Source organism: Podarcis vaucheri (assembly GCF_965113315.1).
Source record: "Podarcis vaucheri genome assembly, chromosome: 10".
NCBI classification, from domain to species: Eukaryota; Metazoa; Chordata; class Lepidosauria; order Squamata; family Lacertidae; genus Podarcis; species Podarcis vaucheri.
The window spans coordinates 5760020-5779126 of record NC_138748.1 but is presented as its reverse complement, the minus strand read 5'-3'; the positions used below and the strand labels follow the sequence as shown (position 1 = coordinate 5779126).

At 43.1% G+C, this 19107-nt stretch overlaps 1 protein-coding gene across 1 annotated transcript in view; it reads right to left on the bottom strand.

Annotated features, from left to right (window-relative positions):
- Positions 1-1898: 1898 nt before the first annotated feature.
- Positions 1899-19107, bottom strand: part of LOC309541952 (cadherin-related family member 4-like) — a gene marked incomplete at its 5' end in the record, with an annotated part of 54367 nt that continues 37158 nt past the window's right edge. The window contains 7 exons of the mRNA XM_082240230.1: positions 1899-2176; positions 4632-4668; positions 6076-6145; positions 7567-7659; positions 8467-8597; positions 14049-14302; positions 15154-15295. Of these exons, the coding sequence (XP_082096356.1) occupies positions 2100-2176; positions 4632-4668; positions 6076-6145; positions 7567-7659; positions 8467-8597; positions 14049-14302; positions 15154-15295 (804 nt within the window). The 3' untranslated portion in view covers positions 1899-2099. The remainder of the gene's footprint in view (positions 2177-4631; positions 4669-6075; positions 6146-7566; positions 7660-8466; positions 8598-14048; positions 14303-15153; positions 15296-19107) is intronic.

Below are 19107 nucleotides of genomic sequence, written 5' to 3'. Positions count from 1 at the left end.
TTAATTCGATAGATTGAAAAGCTGCAAATAAACAGAATGACATCTTTATAAAATATACAACCGGGTTGTGTTATGACATCGCCAGAAAGAAAAAGGCACCAGATCAGATAATAGAAAAAGGCCAGCCTTTACCCCGTTAATCAGGCTTGTTCTTTTGCAGACCAGAATGTAAACAAGTCATGGGAGTGTGTGTTAGTGATATATGTTTATTATCATATCCTCTCAACCCAAGGACTATTTTGCATCTATAATAATGGATGGCTTGGTTGATTGCTTAAAAACAAAATCCCAACTGCACTCAAGTGTGCAAACATCACTCAGCAATATTAAAAAATTGTGCCCAGTTGATTTATCTTATTGTTTGTCTAAGCATCATGACCTTTGGTCCATGGGCAGCTTGTCATTAAAGGCAAAGCTCTGATTTCACTGGTGAGTAAATTATTATGGCATTTTAAATATATGCTCCATTGGTCTCTATTTACCAGGACTATCCCTGCTTTCTGGTACTTGCCCCTAGTAAATCACCATACATCTAGTGTCCCAATTTTTGCTTGGGAGAGCCTTTTTTCAAAGCATGTTAGTGAGAGTGACTGAAGTTACCATTCTCTTCTGTTTTCAACCATTTCCTGAATCTTCTAGAAGTTAAATATCGGGGGGGGGGGGGTAAACATATCCCTGCCTCCAACAAGGCCCCTTTAGAATGATGATACATTATTTCCGAGCATCACTCCCATTGGGCCACTCTGTGGCAAATTAAAGATGGCGGCAGGCTGTTTTGCCATTGCAAAAAGCCTTTGAACACTCCACCACCTGCTTCCCCAAAATTCCCAGTATTGACCATAACGCCCCCTGTCTCCTGGCTGGTGAAGGGCTATGCCCAGATGGTGGTGATTAGGATGAGCAGTGAAAAAGGTGGGATATAAATGGCAATAAATCCTCTATGTGACATCCTTTTATATATTTGAACATGGCTATCATATCACCCCTTAACCTCCTCTTCTCCAGGCTAAACATGCCCAGCTCCCTTAGCCGTTCCTCATAAGGCATTGTTTCCAGGCCTTTGACCATTTTGGAGGGCAACCAAAATGGTCAAAGGCCTGGAAACGATGCCTTATGAGGAACGGCTAAGGGAGCTGGGCATGTTTAGCCTGGAGAAGAGGAGGTTAAGGGGTGATATGATAGCCATGTTCAAATATATAAAAGGATGTCACATAGAGGAGGGAGAAAGGTTGTTTTCTGCTGCTCCGGAGAAGCGGACACGGAGCAATGGATCCAAACTACAAGAAAGAAGATTCCACCTAAACATTAGGAAGAACTTCCTGACAGTAAGAGCTGTTCGACAGTGGAATTTGCTGCCAAGGAGTGTGGTGGAGTCTCCTACTTTGGAGGTCTTTAAGCAGAGGCTTGACAACCATATGTCAGGAGTGCTCTGATGGTGTTTCCTGCTTGGCAGGGGGTTGGACTCGATGGCCCTTGTGGTCTCTTCCAACTCTATGATTCTATGATTCTATGATTCTATGATTCTATGATTCTATGAAATAAATGGAAAGGGGGAGCTACCACAACACAGGCTTGTTCCCAGTTCACCTGCATGCTATTAGGATGCAGAGGGATGAAAAGCTGTGTTAAATTTTATGAAAATTGGTGATTTAATTTTTAGAGGTTTGGAGAAATAAAGAAGAAAAGCAAATAATAATAATAATAATAATAATAATAATAATAATAATAACGTCCCCCAATCCTATCAAAGGCACCAATGTTATTCAGGCCTTGGCAATTTATTGAACAAATCAAGGAAAAACACTTCAAAAAAAATCAAGGAAATAAATGAATTTGTATTTGGCAACAAAGCACTTATAACACATATAACAACCACATAAGCCAGGTAAATAATTCTATGGAAACATTCAAAATGAGAACATTACTTTCAATGCCCAAATTCCATAAATAGACTTCATTATTGACTATTAGATGGTCAGATAGTTTAATCAATAACTTCCCACTTCCAGGTGAATTGTTTGAAAGCCATTTTGTCCAGACATCTGGGGCGTCAGACAGAAGAGATGTGAGAAGGTGTTGGTATTAGCAGGAAGTAAACATTACATAGTAGAGGTCTTCTGGTTTAGCCACTGGACTTCACCCGTTTTACTGTTAAAGAGGTACTGCAGTCCTGTTGCTAGAGAAGGGGAAAATGACTTGGTCTTAGTATTATTTTTATAAATAAATAAATAGCACTTTTTCAGCACATTCAAGTGTTCCAAGTACAGTGGTGCCTCGCAAGACGAAATTAATTCATTCCGCGAGTTTTTTCGTCTAGCGAATTTTTCGTCTTGCGAAGCACGGTGTCGGGAAAGTTTTGGAAAAGCTTCAAAAATCACCAAAAACCTCAAAAAAGGCTACCACACCGCGTTCTATGAGTTGCTCCTCGAAGTCAAGTCGCAACTGTATTAACGGTGTTAAGAAAAAGGAAACAAACTTGCAAGACGTTTTCGTCTTGCGAAGCAAGCCCATAGGGAAATTCGTCTTGCGAAGCAGCTCAAAAACCGCAAAACCCTTTCGGGTTTTTCGTCTTGCGAAGCATTCGTCTTGTGGGGCACCACTGTATGTCCTATACATTATCTTCTTGTAATCTTTATAACACTATTGCAAGGCAAAGCAGTTTTCCCATACAGTCATACCGTGGAAGTCGAATGGACTCTGTTCTGGAAGTCCATTCGACTTCCAAAGCGTTTAGAAACCAAAGCACGGCTTCTGATTGGCTGCAGGAAGCTCCTGCAGCCAACTGGAAGCTGCAGAAGCCCCATCGGATGTTTGGCTTCCAAAAATAGTTTGCGAATCGAAACAGTCCCTTCTGGGTTTTGATCATTTGGGAGCCGATTTGTTTGGGAGCCAAGGCATTTGAGATCCAAGGTACAACTGTATTGAATCACCTGTGATTCAGAATGCACTTTCCTCTTTGCAGAATTATAGAATTGGAAAGTTGAAAGACATGCTGAGAGTCCATGACAAATGGCCACCCAACCTCTGCTTAAAAACCTCTGAGGAAGGAGAGTCCAGCAGCTTCCAAGGGAGTCTCTTCCACTGCCAAACATCTCTTGCTGTTAGAAAGATCTTCCTTCCCCATTCTTTGGAACTGTTGCAGCCTTGTAGACAGGGACTATAGCTGAATACAGTGGAATTATTGTGGAATCTAGCACAAGGTTAGCACTTATTTCCATATTATTTCCAAACATTTTCCTTTTCTGGAAGGAAATAGGATGAAAATGAGCATCAAACATGCAACATATTCCACTTTAGTTCCAGAAGTGGCTTCTGCATTGCATGAATGCAGAATTTAACAATTAGAGAAAAGTCATGGAAATTGAATAATCTGCTGTGCATGGATGCAGCCCAAATCGTATGAGAAGTGTTTGAAAAAGATGGGCATGATTAGCCTGGAGAAGAAGAGATCAAAGAGAGACATAAGGACCATCACACAGAAGATGGAGCAGACTTGTTCACTGCAGTTCCAGGGGCAGGAGGAGAACAACTGGGTAAGAACCTTCACGGATGTAGACGCTGGCCAGGCTTTAGAAGAACCTTTTTAACAGTGAGAACTCTTCAAAAAACCGGGAACAGTCTGTACACTGGGTGATTCATGGTACACTAGCGACACCATGTGGACAGGCTTAAAAGGTCTACTGCTTGGATTTGAGTAGTTTTCTCTCATTTTTATGGCTTCTCTCAAGCAATATTCCATTTTATGCTTCCCATCACAAGAGCTGGAACCTTGATAGACCAATTGCTTTGGGAAGCTGTTAAATTTATTAAACAAAATAAATGTACATAGAATCTGAATTCCAAAATACATAGTGGAACGAAACCTTTATTGGAAGGAAGTGTTCAGAGTTTCCCAAAATGCCAAGTTAACAATATTACTTAACTGACACGAAGCTGATTCAATTTACAGATACCATGAAACAAGACCCCTGGTGTTGGAATCAGTAGTTCAGAAACACCTGAAGCAACCTTAAAACAATTGGTTGGTTTGTTTCTTTAGAATGGCCAATAATGTGCACTTTTGTGAAGGAATAGATGAATGAGGAAATCTGAATTCTCTCCTAGGGAAAACCTGATGTGTCAGAATTTTAGTATTAAACTATTGTGTGGAGATTCAGCTTCAATGCCTTCCATTGAACTCTCCATCGTCACCTCCATAATTAGGCAGATATTTTGTAGGCACCAGCTGAAGAGGCATTTCTTCCTTTGGGCTTTGGGGATCAATATGTTGTTGAAGTTCAAAAACTGAGGGTTTTTGCCTGCTGGGTTTTACTACTTTGCTTTTAGATATATAGTTCTAAATATTTTAATCAGGGTTTTTTTTTAGAGTTGCTGAATTTAACAGGTTGTCAACCCGCCAGGGCTTTTTTAGGAGGAAAGACAATATATTAACACAGTAGATCATTGCCATCAGTACCACCACCATAGGGAGGGACGGATCCAGAAGAGGCTTGCTGGGTGGGGCAGAGTTTGATAGTTTCCCTCATGTGACCTTTGAGAGTTTAAGCCAAATTGATCTCAAGGTGCATATTCTGTGAGATTCAATAACAGTAAACTTGAAAGTGTACTTTAAAACCCATATTGATATTTACCTGGATCCACTGCACAACCGTCATAAATGATAGAGGGCTGAAAGGCAACATAAATCACTGTCGTTAGCACACCTGTACTCTCAGTGCTTCTGGTCACCATTGACTTTTGAACTAACAGAAGGTATTTTTGTTTATTTTATAGATTTATATGCTGCTTTGCAGCTTGGGTCCATGAAAGCAGTCTACAACAATAGAATTATTATTTTCTAAACAATTTCTATAATGCACTAAAAGCATTTACATGACATTCTAAAAACAATGAAACAATTCCTACAGGTGTACAATTAATATTCCATAAAATGACCGATTCACACTTCAGGGAAAGCTTTCTTAAACAAAAGCATTTTAGGTAGTGACTTAAACATCAAGATCCTAGCTACCTGTCTAACTTCAGCTGGTAATTGACTCCAGAGGGCTGGAGCTGCAAGACTAAAAGGCTGGTTTCTAGCACAAACTAAACCCCTGTTCTAACCACTATACCTTGACAATCTTTTTCACAGATATAGGCACACCTCAGCCAGTGCGGTATAGTGCTTAGAACAGGGGTGGGAACCCTTTTTTATTTTGAGGGCCACAGCCCCTTCTGGGCATCCTTGGGGGGGCACATGCCAGTGGTGGGTGGGACAAGAGGCAAAAGTGGGCAGAGCCATAAATGTGAATGCTCATAGACTCATAGAATGGTAGAGTTGGAAGGAACCACGGGGGTCATCTAGTCCATTGCACGAATCTTTTGCCCAACATGGGGCTTGAACCCACAACCCTGAGATTAAGAGTCTCCTGCTCTACTGACTGAGCTATCCCAGCTGAACAAGAGACTTCAAAACTGCCAGAGCTCTCTCTGGGACCTTGAAATAAACCACACCTTTCTCTACACTCAAATATCCCTTTCTACCCTTCGCCCAGAAAAGCAGGAAGCTTTGCCAGAGCTCAAGGGCACATTCCAGCCAGGCAAAGGAACAGAAGGGGGTGCAATGCAAGGCTGGCAAAGGGCTTCAGGAGGGTGTGTGGCTTGAGGAGTCTGAAGAGCCAGACAGAATTGCCTGGAGGGCCACATTTGCCCTCTGAGACCCCCAATCGATGGCTTAGAGTATCAGGCCAGGGCGGCAGAGACCCTGGCTCAGATTCCCACTCACGCAACACACTGGGTGACCTTGAGCCAGTTGCTATCTGTCAGCATGACCAGTAGGATAAAATGGAGGCAGACTCAAGCTCCTTAGAAGAAGGGTGGGAAAGAAATGTAAAGAAAGAAAGAAAGAAAGATCCTTGCCCAGTCCAATGAAAAAGGGGTGAGAGAGGGTCTCTCTCTTGAAACGCAGCTAAGTTCATGGCTGGCAGACAAAATGTGCAGCCTAAAACTTCTTCCCACACCCCCATGGGATTTTGATTGGCAGCACAATGAGCCGGGGTGTTTCCGCTTGCAAATAACAAGCGCAATTCCACTTACTTCGGAGCTCACAGACAGTTTTCTGTATGTCGCATCTGACTGGGGTAGATTCACCGTTGGATTCATTTTGCTGGTAGAGAGAAACAGGAAAAGCAGCATTAGACAAGCATTCTCCAACTCAGCCACAATGTGTGCAGGGGAGCCACTTGCAAAGCAGGATCAGGCCAGCTGTTAGGAAGCAGGATCTGCTCCTGTGCAGTGCCAGATGTTGCTCCTTTGTGACTCTCTTTGAAATACCTCCTAAATCCCTGTCTTGCAGAAGTGGGATCCACTGGGATCTTTCAAAGTGTGAGCACCGTGGCAGAAGTATTGGCCTCACCAGGCCACCAGCACAGCACTGGCCTCCTGGCCACCTTCACCTGCCTCCTCTTCTGCTGCTGACAGGAGGCCAGGTGTGTAGAATCCCCCCTCTCTGCCCGTCACTCCTGAGTCCAGCATCTGTGTTGCCATTTATGCACCATCATTTGGCATTACTCCAGAATGTGGAGAGTTATGGCACGAGTTTCACAGAATCTTAGATGATAATATTCATATCTGAGTGGATGCCATCATCTTTTGTGCTCTAAAACAATAATAATCTATTGTCATAAGGCTCAGAAGAACTCATGGTTGTGGATGCAGCACTGCCTGTAACATCAGAAATCCCTTGACAGGAATATTGTCCTTGTAGGTGTTCTACCAGGGATGCGGGTGGCGCTGTGGGTTAAACCACAGAGCCTAGGACTTGCCGATCAGAAGGTCGCGGTTCGAATCCCTTCGACGGGATGAGCTCGGTCCCTGCTCCTGCCAACCTAGCAGCTCGAAAGCACGCCAAAGTGAAAGTAGATAAATAGGTACCACTCCGGCAGGAAGGTAAACGGCGTTTCCGTGCGCTGTTCTGGTTCGCCAGAAGCAGCTTAGTCATGCTGGCCACATGACCCGGAAGTTGTACGCTGGCTCCCTCGGCCAATAAAGCGAGATGAGCGCCGCAACCCCAGAGTTGGCCACTTTACCTTTACCTTAGGTGTTCTACCAGGAGGCCTTACAAACAGCAGGAGAGAGAAGGCAAGCAAAATGCAAGGGAGATAGTGAAAGATACAGGAAATTGAATGCAGATTTCCAAAGAACAGCAAGGAGAGACAAGAGGGCCTTCTTCAACAAGCAATGCAAAGAAATAGAGGAAAACAATAGAATGGGAAAAACTAGAGATCTGTTCAAGAAAATTGGAGATATGAAAGGAACATTTCGTGCAAAGATTACCATAATAAAGGACAAAAGGACAACCAACATAAAGAGGTACAAAGCAGCCTTGAATTCCTGCCGATTAAAACATATGCTGCAAGAGATAAATGAAAATCTTGGAGGTTTCCGACAACTCTCTGTGACTCCAAACCACATGGAAGAAATGAGTGCCATTTATATTTTCTGGCAATATTCCTAAAGTGGCTACACAATTTGTGCTAAAGTAGCCCGATGAGGCACAATGCACATGAGACAGAAAACGACCCTTACCTTGGAGAACTGGCATGTTTTTCAGCGTTCAGGACTGGCTGTTGGTTTTGGTCGATACAGCACTGTGGAAAGAATCTTCCACATTTGGGAACACTGTTGAGGGTAAAAATGCCATCTACATTAGAATCACGGGGTGTGTATTGGGGAGCAACACATGGAGAGGTGGAACTTTATTGGAAAGGGCTGGCACAAAATGTATTGTCAGCAATCTTTTGAGGTTGGGGCAAGGGAGATTGTGGGCAGAAGAACCTCCTCTGCTGGCCGTCTTGTCCTGGCCAGGGAAAATGGTGTGCAGGAGGCAGCAGCAGGAGAAATATGCACTCCAGGTGCAGGTTGCGCATTCAGCCCCCTCCCCAATCCCAGGGATATATTGGGGAAAGACGAGGGCTTTGGATCCAGATCCTGCAATCTGCACCCCCTTTTTGGTCACTCTCATCAGGTTAGGAGACATTTCCATAACAGGAAGAGGCCAGACCTTCTTCTCTACCTATGGGCTTCACCCTCTGCAGGAACAGAGGGAGATTGACTCTATTCCATAGCCGCTCAGATCCCCTTCCACAGACCAGAAGACTGCTCCCTTAGCTCCTAAGAGATCTGAACAAGGGCATGCAGGAACATCCATGTTACCTGCCACCTACAGAATTCTTGATACATACATTTGTGTTGCTGTAGTATATGAAATGTGGTGCTTATTTGTATCAAACACAATTCCCTCTTGATGAATAGCAAACCACTTTAAAATCTTCTCTAAGTCTCAGGACTGGTGTCTCATGAGACATGGGGGGAAATGGGAAACTTCTATTGCAGTGGGTGGAATATCTATCAACAGACTAGTCTAGGTGTACATTTTCATATTCACTGTCTTCTCTGAGCTGTCCCCAAAACTGAAGGAGTCCTTACTCTTTGAAGCAACCCCACACTGCCATATACAAGGACATCAATAGGAGGACTGCTGCTATAGTTAGGACAACAGGAAACCAGTTTTCGGGATGCCAATAATATAAAGTCTGAATCAGCACTGAGGTGGTAGCCTAGAAATAAACGAACAACAACAGACATTTGCAAAACAGAAATGGATATCCATTAGATTTTTCAAAATGCAATATAATCTGGAAAAGAAAATTCAAATTCAAAGTTAATTCCAATTAAACATGAATATGATTGGGTCCAGAAGGGAAGCATCGTGGTTCATAGAACACCCTGAATAAAAGGCATGTGACATGCTTTTAAAGCTTTTTCATAAGCAAAAATGCTCTAAAGAAATCTCAGCTCGGTGTGCTAGTAGAAGCCATTACAAGACCTCTAGCTAGCAAAGCGGATGCATGTGCTAATGGAATGATTGTATTAGCGCAGGCATAGGCAAACTCAGCCCTCCAGATGTTTTGGGACTACAATTCCCATCATCCCTGACCACTGGTCCTGTTAGCTAGGGATGATGGGAGTTGTAGTCCCAAAACATCTGGAGGGCCAAGTTTACCTATGCCTATATTAGCACACTGCTGAATCCCACCACCCTCAGTCTCCATAATAGTGAAAACTATGAAAAACTTGGAGTATGGGTGGGGAGGCTGTGGCCCTGCAACTATGGCTAGGCTCCAACTCCCAAATGGATGATTGAGTCTAACAAAATCTGGAGAGGTCACAGGTTCCCCATCTCTGATCTACATGGTAATGGCGGGAAAGGGCCAAAGATTTCTGGGTGGTTCACAATATAAAAAACAAAAACACAAAATGCATAATAAAACAAGAACAGAACAAACCAATAACCCTCCTCCCACAAACACATTTAAAAGGCCGCAGAATGTTAGTCCGACAAAGGTCTGGTTACAGAGAAACGTAACCAGAGAAACTTGGGGAGAGCATTCCATAAACAGGGAGCCACTGCAGGAAAGGCCCTCTCTCATGTTATCACCCTCAGAAGATGATCTCCAGGTCTGAATAGGTTCATATGGGGAGAGAGACGGTCCTTGAGGTATTTAAAGCTTTATAGGTCAAAATCAGTGCTTTGAATTGGACCTGGAACATAATCGTTTGCCAGTGCAGTCAGGCCAGATTGAAATATGGCCCTCAGCTTGAAAAAGTCCCCCCACCCCTAGATTATGCCCTCTTTTTCCAATTTTACACCCCCTCACTTGCTGTTAGTTTTTGTTTTAATGTGGAAAATCCTAACCACAGTTTCCCCACATCCTGTCTTCCTCCATCTTAAACTCACATTAAAAAGGAAGTTTTGAAAAGGCTTAGAAATTAGATTAATTTGTACTAATGACAGACCTATACTTTGTCCAGTAGGTGGCAGTGTTCCTATGTTAAAAGAACAATTGTGTATTGTAGAACATGAAACACTTATGGGAGGGGAAATAAGTGAAAACTTAAGTTTCGACATACTCTCGAGAAGTTGCAAAATAAAAGCAGAATATTGTCGTGGGTGTTTTATTTTTCTTTCAGATTTGTGGGTGGTGCAGTATTCTTAGTGCCAGAAAAGAAAAGAAAAAACCTAGCTAACAGAAAATAGAAGACATTAATTTCAGATTTTAGAAGAGAGAGAAAATGCACTAATTATATAAAATTAAATACAAAAGAAAGCATTCCCAGAAAACACCAGCAACTGCTGACCCCCCTGAAAAATGTGTTCCTGGCTGTTAAGTCGAGATTGTGGCAAATTCTACACATTGTGTAGACATTAAATAGGCATTGGGTCTATTTAATCATTGTAAAATTTTATTATATAAGTATTTTTATGAAAGTGTGACTTATATATTTTTATAAATAATTATTTTGCATGAAGACCATCTGGACTAAGTATATAAGGACAATATTGAGGGCTTCGTGCTCTTGGCTGAGTTGTGAGATATGGAGGCCTCTCACCTTCCCCCAAGCAGCAAACAGTGCGCCTTGGATCTAGACGTGTTTCAGCCTGGGGTCCCAGAGGGTCCAAGATCTGCCACTATTTCTGCAACAGGGTCTCAGCTGAGTCCCTGTCTACAGCATCCTAGAGCTGCCCCATCAGCATGAATGGGGAGTTTTAAGCCTCTGGGAAGAAGTATTCTCATCTCCTGTGCTGATCTGCAGCTAATCAGAGTAAAAGGAGGTAAATCGGCCCCTGAGCCCTAGCTCCTGGGGTCACTCTGAAGAAAAGCACCCAAGAGGATTCGCTCTGGCTGCTCTTAAGCACCAAAAACACAACATGATTTCGTTTCAAGAGAATGGTGTGCAAGTTCTGCTACCAAGGAACTTCAAGGAAAGCACGACATGAGTGACCCCGAAAGAAGACACTGGCGCTGTCCAAAAATCATTTGCACATGTGCACACACAGAAAATAGGAAATCTGGCCAAAAGGCAAGACATGCAGATCGGCACTGATGGTTGCAAGGCAACCCTAACTATTAATATTGTTTAAATGTAAGATTATTGTATAATCTTAGAAGGGGGTGTGGTTATGAGGGGACCTGCACTTCCGAATTTGCCACTCTACTACTGTTCCCAATTATCTCCAGAGCAGAGTTAGGTGAGCAAGATAATTCTAGAGAAGATCTGGCTAGCTCAACATCCTTATGTCAGTTCCCACCCGCCACCATTAATCTTTGAAGGGCTGCTCTGTCTACTTCTGAGGATTCCTGCCAGAAAACTGCAGCAAACATAAGAGGTTGTTCCGCTGTGTCAGCGGAGAGTCACTCAGGTCTCTCTCCAACTGTTCTCTTCAGAGCTATCTTTCTAGAAAAAGAGGAGCTGGAACCCGTGACGAACGCCTCCCTCGTTCTCTCTTAGGATGGCAATGGCGCCCACCTGAGAGGAACTGAGTTCCAATGAGTTCCAGCTCTAAAAAAAGCCCTGGTTCTCTTTTGACCATCTCTCTTCCTCCTGAGCATTCTCTCTCATCTTCATAGTAACCAGCCCCTCCCTCTGGTTGGACTCTGTCTCAACTGCCCCCCTCCACCACATATGAGATTCACTGTTCAAGTTATGGACCACAGGTATGAAGTTCACGGCATGTAATGCCTTAAGAGAGAATATTATGAAAATGATATACAGGTGGTACATGACACCAGTCAAGCTTGCAAAAATCTATCATTTGCCCGATAATAAATGTTGGAAATGTAATGAGACTGAAGGTACATTCTTTCACCTTTGGTGGACGTGCCCAAGGATTAAGGCTTTCTGGGAGATGATCTATAATGAAATGAAAAAGGTATTCAAATATACCTTCCTGAAGAAACCAGAGGCCTTTCTCCTGGGCATAGTCGGCCAATTGGTGCCAAAGAAGGATATAACTTTCTTTATGTATGCCACAACAGCAGCAAGAATACTTATTGCAAAGTACTGGAAGACACAAGATCTACCCACCCTGGAAGAATGGCAGATGAAGGTGATGGACTATATGGAACTGGCAGAAATGACTGGCAGAATCCGAGACCAGGGAGAAGAGTCGGTAGAAGAAGATTGGAAGAAATTTAAAGACTATTTACAGAAATACTGTAAAATTAATGAATGTTAGAATGATGTAGGAATGAAGATAAGGGGTTTTTAGTAGCAATGTTATAAGGAGTATGTAAAAATGGACTGCTAACAGATGAGAATATACAGTTATTGCATATTAAGACAAAGGACTAAGATAAAAACAAAGAGGGAAAGGATTTGCTGAATTAATTACTGAACTGGAATACAAAAAGGGGAGGTGTGAGGAGGTCAGGGAAACAAGTGAACGAAAGACAAGATATGGAAAGATTGATTTCTTTTTAATTGTTTTTACTTTTTTGTATTTTGTATTCTCTTTTTTCTTTTTTATTCTTTTTTATTGTAACTTTTTTTTGAAACTTTAATAAATATCTTATATATATAAAAAAAAAGATTCACTGTTCAGCCTCTTTAGCACTACAACATGGCTTTGTTGGGGGGGGCGCCCCCATACTAATCATTATTTCAGATGAAGATGGCATGGACCTGGGACATGCTTCGAAATTCAAGCCAGTGAAGTACTACTTCCCTTTCATTTTTAAAGCATATTTTAAGATACAGTTCATTAAAGATATCAGCCTTTCCCTTCTTCATGAACCCCCCTTCCCCAGAGATACCAGACAGATGAGCATGTGCAGATTGTCCTGTGTGATAAAACAGGCTGTCACCAGCCTACGATACAGATATTTTGGGGCTATTGAAGTAAACTGGCTGCTATTGGTCAAGGCACTGAACAAACAAAGGATCTGAATACAGTTTGCATGAGTGTCCGATACTTATCTCAACATTATGTCACCATGTGATGAAACTAAAGGATTTAGACAGTTAACATCTGCTGTGTCTGTTTTGCCAGTGGACTCGGATGTAAAAGTTCCCTATGAGTGTGGCCAGCTAATTTGATTTCCTGGCTTAACATCTTAATGATTCAGCTGGCTATCTCATTTTAGACTTACATTATTTATATGTATAGGCACAGGATATGCGTATCCATGAACATGGCTTTCTGCCCCAGGGAAAACATGCGAAATAGAAGATTCTGAGGGCGGCCTCACACCAAGCAATAGAGCTTAGCTATCAGACCAGATGCTGGGAATAACACACAAGGGATTGACCATCATAATCGACATGGGATTTCTACAGCAAGCCCGTCACCATTTGAGGGGATATCCCCCAACAGAAAACCAGTAGGTCCCATGAGGAAGCCCCCCCCCCCCCGTCATGGCCACAACTGGCAGAAGACCCAGCAGACCAGCCCTGCCATGCACAACATGTCACACACTGACCACGCCACCTCTTCTTGCCACTAGGCTGGTGTGGGGCAAAGCACATGGTCTCACCATTGTTGAATGAGAGCAACACATCAGCTCTCACATGCACAGTGCTGTCTAACATAAAACTGCAGCTGGGACATTGCATGTTGGATAGTTTTATGATGGGCAGCCACCGTTCATGGAAGCTGACAATTCGCTCCCATTACAAAACACAGACACTGTGTGCCTTCACACCCACAGTGCTGACATTTCCATCCTGGCCTCAGATGCCGGAGGAGCCAGAAAAGGACTGAGGAAGAGACGCACATCATGGCACAGAGAATCAGCTCCTTTCTGTAATGTAAGCAGGCCTTAATAATATTTATTTTTCAAAATAAAATCTGCACCAGTTTTTAACTTGAAAACCTCAAAGTAGATTTGTATATCATTGTTGTTTTACTGCTATGTTTTATTCATTCAGAGCAAATAGTGGGGCACTCTACCTGAGGCAGAAGATTTTGGGGGAACCATTTAAGCCGTAGCCATCCGGCGGGTGTTCCAAGGGTGTGACGATGCCGGGCACAGTATAAACACACCAGCAGAGCCAGTCCAGTTCTCCCTTCTGCGCGTTTGCACCACAATGACCTGGCTGCCACCCACCCGTCCCCCTCTCTGTAAGTCACAGAGATACCAGAAACATTTTGAACTGTGCTCTCCTCTATCAACTGCCCCAGATGTCTCTTGACGTCCTGAAAAAAAGAAGCATGCTTGGAAACTTACGGCAGTTGTGGTTGTTTTTGTGGTGGTTGAAGGCCTGGTTGTTCTCCAGGGAACCACATGCAGTATTACAGTTGCTGTTGTGGACAAGCGGTGAGCTAAACTGCCATGTAGTTCATCAGCCACTTCTATCAGTAGCTGAAATGTGGTGGGATCCTGAATTCCTCGAAACACATCATACTGGAAGTTCTGTGTCGTCATCAAAGAAGGTAAGTCAGAGCCTAATCTCTGAAGTTTGAACCGAGAATGGATATTGCCTAGAAAGAATGGGGTTTGAAGTACCATAAAAATAAAAATGGCATCCTATTACAATTCATATCTAGCTTTCAGAATCTTGCACTTCAGGTGAATATGGCATCTCTTAATAAATGTTTGAATTGTGCTGGGATGAAGCAAAGAGCCTCTTAGGCACTGGTACAAGAGAACAGCAGCTTTTCTTCCCTTAAAGAAATGTAGGAAGCAAAAGAGATTGCAGTTCAGAGCAGGTTCCTTTCCCAACGCCAGGCCACTGTTCAGAGAAGAGAGGTGTCTCCCTCAAAGCACAGAAGGTGCATAGTCATATATAGCTGAGTTGGTTAGAGCATGGTACTGATAATGCCAAGGTTGCAGGTTCGATTCCGCATATGGGATGGCTGCATATTCCTGCAGTGCAGGGGGTTGGATTAGATGTCCCTCAGGGACCTTTCCAACTTATGATTCTATGATTTAAGGCCAGATGTGAGGAGCCTGAGGCCCTTCACATGCTGAGGGACTTCAATTCCCATCAGCCCCACCCAGCATGGCCAACAGTCTGGGATGATGGGACTTGTAGTCCAGGAACATCTAGAGGGTTCCCTAGCCATGATTTCAACAAAACACTCTTGGTGTGTGCTCTTTAGCAACTGACCTACTCCAAGTTGACATATTTCTATGGTTAGAACAATCTCTGGCTTGCTAATATTGTCATAAGGTGTGTGTTTTTTAGGTCCTAATTTCTGGGCAGCTCCCAAATGGCTCACCTTTGAAGGGGAATAGACTTGAAGGTGCTTCACCAATTCTATTCACCCGAAAAGAAAGAATGAAAACTAATGAATGGTCATTACAAAAACTAAGCTATATATAGTCTTACCTCCCACAATAGTGTAGCTGAGCTGATGAGGGGGAGAATCTTTGTCTGAGCAATTCAACTGCAAGATGGGTGTTTTAATAGTAGAGTATATAGGTTTGCTATAATAGGGTGGCCTACAGACCGGAGGTTCATCGTTCACATTCTGCAAAAGAAGAAAATAGCAGGTCGCTTGAAAACCCTCTGACAAAAAGTTAGGAACAAGAACATTCTAGTAAGGAGAGCTGCAAGCTCCCAGCATTTTCCTACAATCATTACACAGCAACTTCACAAGTCAGTTTCTGCAGACACTGACACATTAAGCCTGATGGTGGCAGAAGCACTTTTCTGATTATTCAGATTATTCCTAGCCTTCTTCAGAAAATTGCAATGTACATATGCACAAAGAATAAAAGTTTGTGTCTTGGGCAACAGGTTTACAGAGTCAATAAACACACAATTATTCAAACTGAACATGCATTACTATATTACAAAATTTTAGTTCCATACTATTGGAAAGCCGATTTGAAGTTCCTTTGTCACACCTCAGAGCAACCTCTGTTGTTGAAAGCCTTCTCTCAAAAAACCACGTGACTCTCCTTTCCCAGGTCCTAGGTATACTGTAACCCAGGTGTGTAATAAAAACATGATGGCCTGCAAAGCAGCACAAGCAGAAGGCAATTTGGAGTGGGGAAGCTGTGGAGAAGTCCCAGTCACACCCTCCCCACACTGCTTTGCAACAAAGAAACAGGGTATCAAGCTTTTAATAGATTAGACCTGAATGCTACTGCAGGACATCAGCAGTAGCAAGAGATGATGGGCACAGATGTTTATGGTCTATGCTATGTGCCTTTAAGTCCTGCTGAGGCTTTGCTTTTTTGTAATTAGCTGCAAGTGGGATTGAAGTGGAGGTTCAGCATCTTTATTTATTTAAAGCATTTTGACCCTGGTCTTCAGAAACGAATAGCTCTCACGGGCATTACACAAAAGGAAGGAGGATAGCAAACTTAGGCACTACACCTGTTGAACAGCAGCTGAATAATTAGTGATGACTAGACTCTTAGCAGTCCCTGACTGTTTCTGTTGGGGGGGCATTAATCACTAGTTTCCTTGCATTGTCCCCCACCCCCTTGCTATATCCAAATTTATTCATTTAAATGTTAAATCGGGTCCTCCCTTAAAGAGGGCACGTAGTGCGGTGAGCCCTGGAAAACCGACACCCTGTGTTGTGGGTGGGTACTATTGTTCAGCCACAACACCTGATTGGTAGGTCCCTTGAAGCTGGGTGCAATCTGGTCAATGGGACACAGTCCAAATGGTTTGAGGGACCTGTTTATACCCATGCATGTGACCCAGAGCTTCCTCTTTTGGCGCGTGCATTCGGAACACTCGCCCACCTCTCCCTACTTTTAGAGCTTTGCGCTTGACCTTGCTATTCCGTCGTTTGTCATCTGTCATTGGGACAGGGGCATGGCAGGAATATTCCCCACTTGGCTGATTGGCTGCTGCCATTTGGGTTTCACCTGCCACGTAGCAAATCGTCACAACTTGTAAGGTTGCGGATAGGCTCTGGTTCAGGTGATAGGGATGGGGAAACACTCTTGCCATCCCTATGTGAAGGGTATTCTGTTAAAGCGATCCAGGGACTCAACTGGTTTGGTCAACCCCTGAGAGGGGGTTGTGCCTGTGCCTGAGTCCAGAGGGACATTTGGGTGGCAGAGTTAGCCCATTCCCGGCTTTCTGCTACCCAGGTGTTCACCCTTGGCTGACCTATGCTGGAACCCTGGGTCAGCGCTACCTGCAAGGCAGAGAGCTAGTCGAAGCAGAGCCTATGCAACCAAGTCACTTTCTGTAATCAATAAAGTTGTGGCCTAAATTCTGCCAAAAACCAAAACCAAAATTTGTGTCAAGTGTGAATTTATTGGGGGGGGGGAGGTTTCTGGGTCTGAACATGCAAATAGTTTCTATCCCACATGGGGCACCCAGTGATGACTGTTTTGCTACTTAAAATGAGAAGAAAGGAAAAAAGAGTACTAGCAATCCTCTGCTAGCATGGAGAAAGTACGCACAGCTTTTAGAAGTGCAAGTTTACCAGTTGCCTATGGAATTACTTGCTTTACTCTTCTAAAGTGAGACAGCCAACACAACACCAGCTCTGTTTTCTGACGGAAAAACCATGCAATGCTTTATGGATATAGCATTTTATGCCGCCACTCAGGGCTCAGCTGCAAATCTTATCAATCAGCATGAAGAAAACATGGCTTCTTTTATTGTCTGCTCTCAATTAAAGGAAAATCAATCAATCAGACAGGCTTTGCTCAACATTACATTACAAAGAGAAATGGCCCAGACTGTTTATCTTACTAAATGCTCCATTAAATTATTTGATAAGGTATGTAAAGCTTCTGTACACTTCCCCCGAGAGTTATTTTCTTGGGTACAAAACAAGATACCACCAATCCATATTTATTAAGTGGATTGACACAGCTCATAGAAAAGCAGGTGAACCATGAAGCCCTATTAGCTGCAGCAAACATGGTTTATTAGTGAACAAGACACAGAACTGAATGTATGACACACAGAAGGGCAGGGCTTTAGCGACCTCTTCATCATGTAGTGCCCTAGAGAAAAGGCTCCAAATCCAGAACATGGTAGCAGAATTGGGGCCTGGGGCCTCTGGGCTTCCATTTCAGTCCTGGACATAATGAAACCACCCAGATCTAAAAGAGGTCCAGTATGTTTGGAGGACTGCTACCCCCTGGCATGAGCTGATGATGTCACTAACATGCATCAAGACCTGCAGCCTTAAGAACAGCCTGAAAAGCAGGGATGAGGATATGAGCTGATCTCCTTTGCTTAGGTTATCACCTGCTCTCAGCATCACGGAAAATGTAGCTCCTCTTTAAAACACTTGCTTAAATCATATGTTTACCCAAGATTTCCTGGACCTTTTTCATGTTTTGTACACTGCTCAGATGAGGTTGTTGAATTTTCATTGGCTTTATGCAAGTTGATTAAAGATTTTTTTAATGATAATAAGCATAATCCAAGGGTTTAGCACAGGGATGGGAAGGTAAATATGTATTTTTCTGTCCTCTGTTCCACTCCGTCTTGCTCCATTACACGATACAGGGGGATGGAGATTTCCCAAGCACTTAGGGCCCTCCCTGTAATGCCTGACAGGCCTCTAACTTGTATTTATAGTTAATTTGAGCCTTGGTGCCTGAATTACAAACTGGAACCATAATTTTAAACCCACACATTTGTACCTGATCATTTCATTCATGTTTTAGAATCAGAGCATCCTAGAATCCTAGAGTTGGAAGAGACCACAAGGGCCATCGAGTCCAACCCCCTGCCAAGCAGGAAACACCATCAGAGCACTCCTGACATATGGTTGTCAAGCCTCTGCTTAAAGACCTCCAAAGTAGGAGACGCCACCACACTCCTTGGCAGCAAATTCCACTGTCAAACAGCTCTTACTGTCAGGAAGTTTTTCCTAATGTTTAGGTGGAATCTTCTTTCTTGTAGTTTGGATCCATTGCTCCGTGTCCGCTTCTCTGGAGCAGCAGAAAACAACCTTTCTCCCTCCTCTATGTGACATCCTTTTATATATTTGAACATGGCTATCATATCACCCCTTAACCTCCTCTTCTCCAGGCTAAACATGCCCAGTTTTGTTGATAGAAGTTTTATTGCTAAGCCTCCATTCATCAAAAGAAGTCTGATATCTATTTACATAGCTTCTATAAGGAAGGCCAGAGTCTCAGAAGGTCTTTGCTCCCACTCAAAGCATTTTAATAATATTCTCTGATTTTCAAGCCTCCCACGATATGATATAAGACTTTTTGCAGTGTTATTAGCTTGGAGCTCAATTTACATCAAAGCACTATTGCTAAATACCCACACTGGAAGGATCCACCTGAAATGTTGCGTCTATTACTGCCTTTATCTACATTGCCGTTATTTGTATTTTCA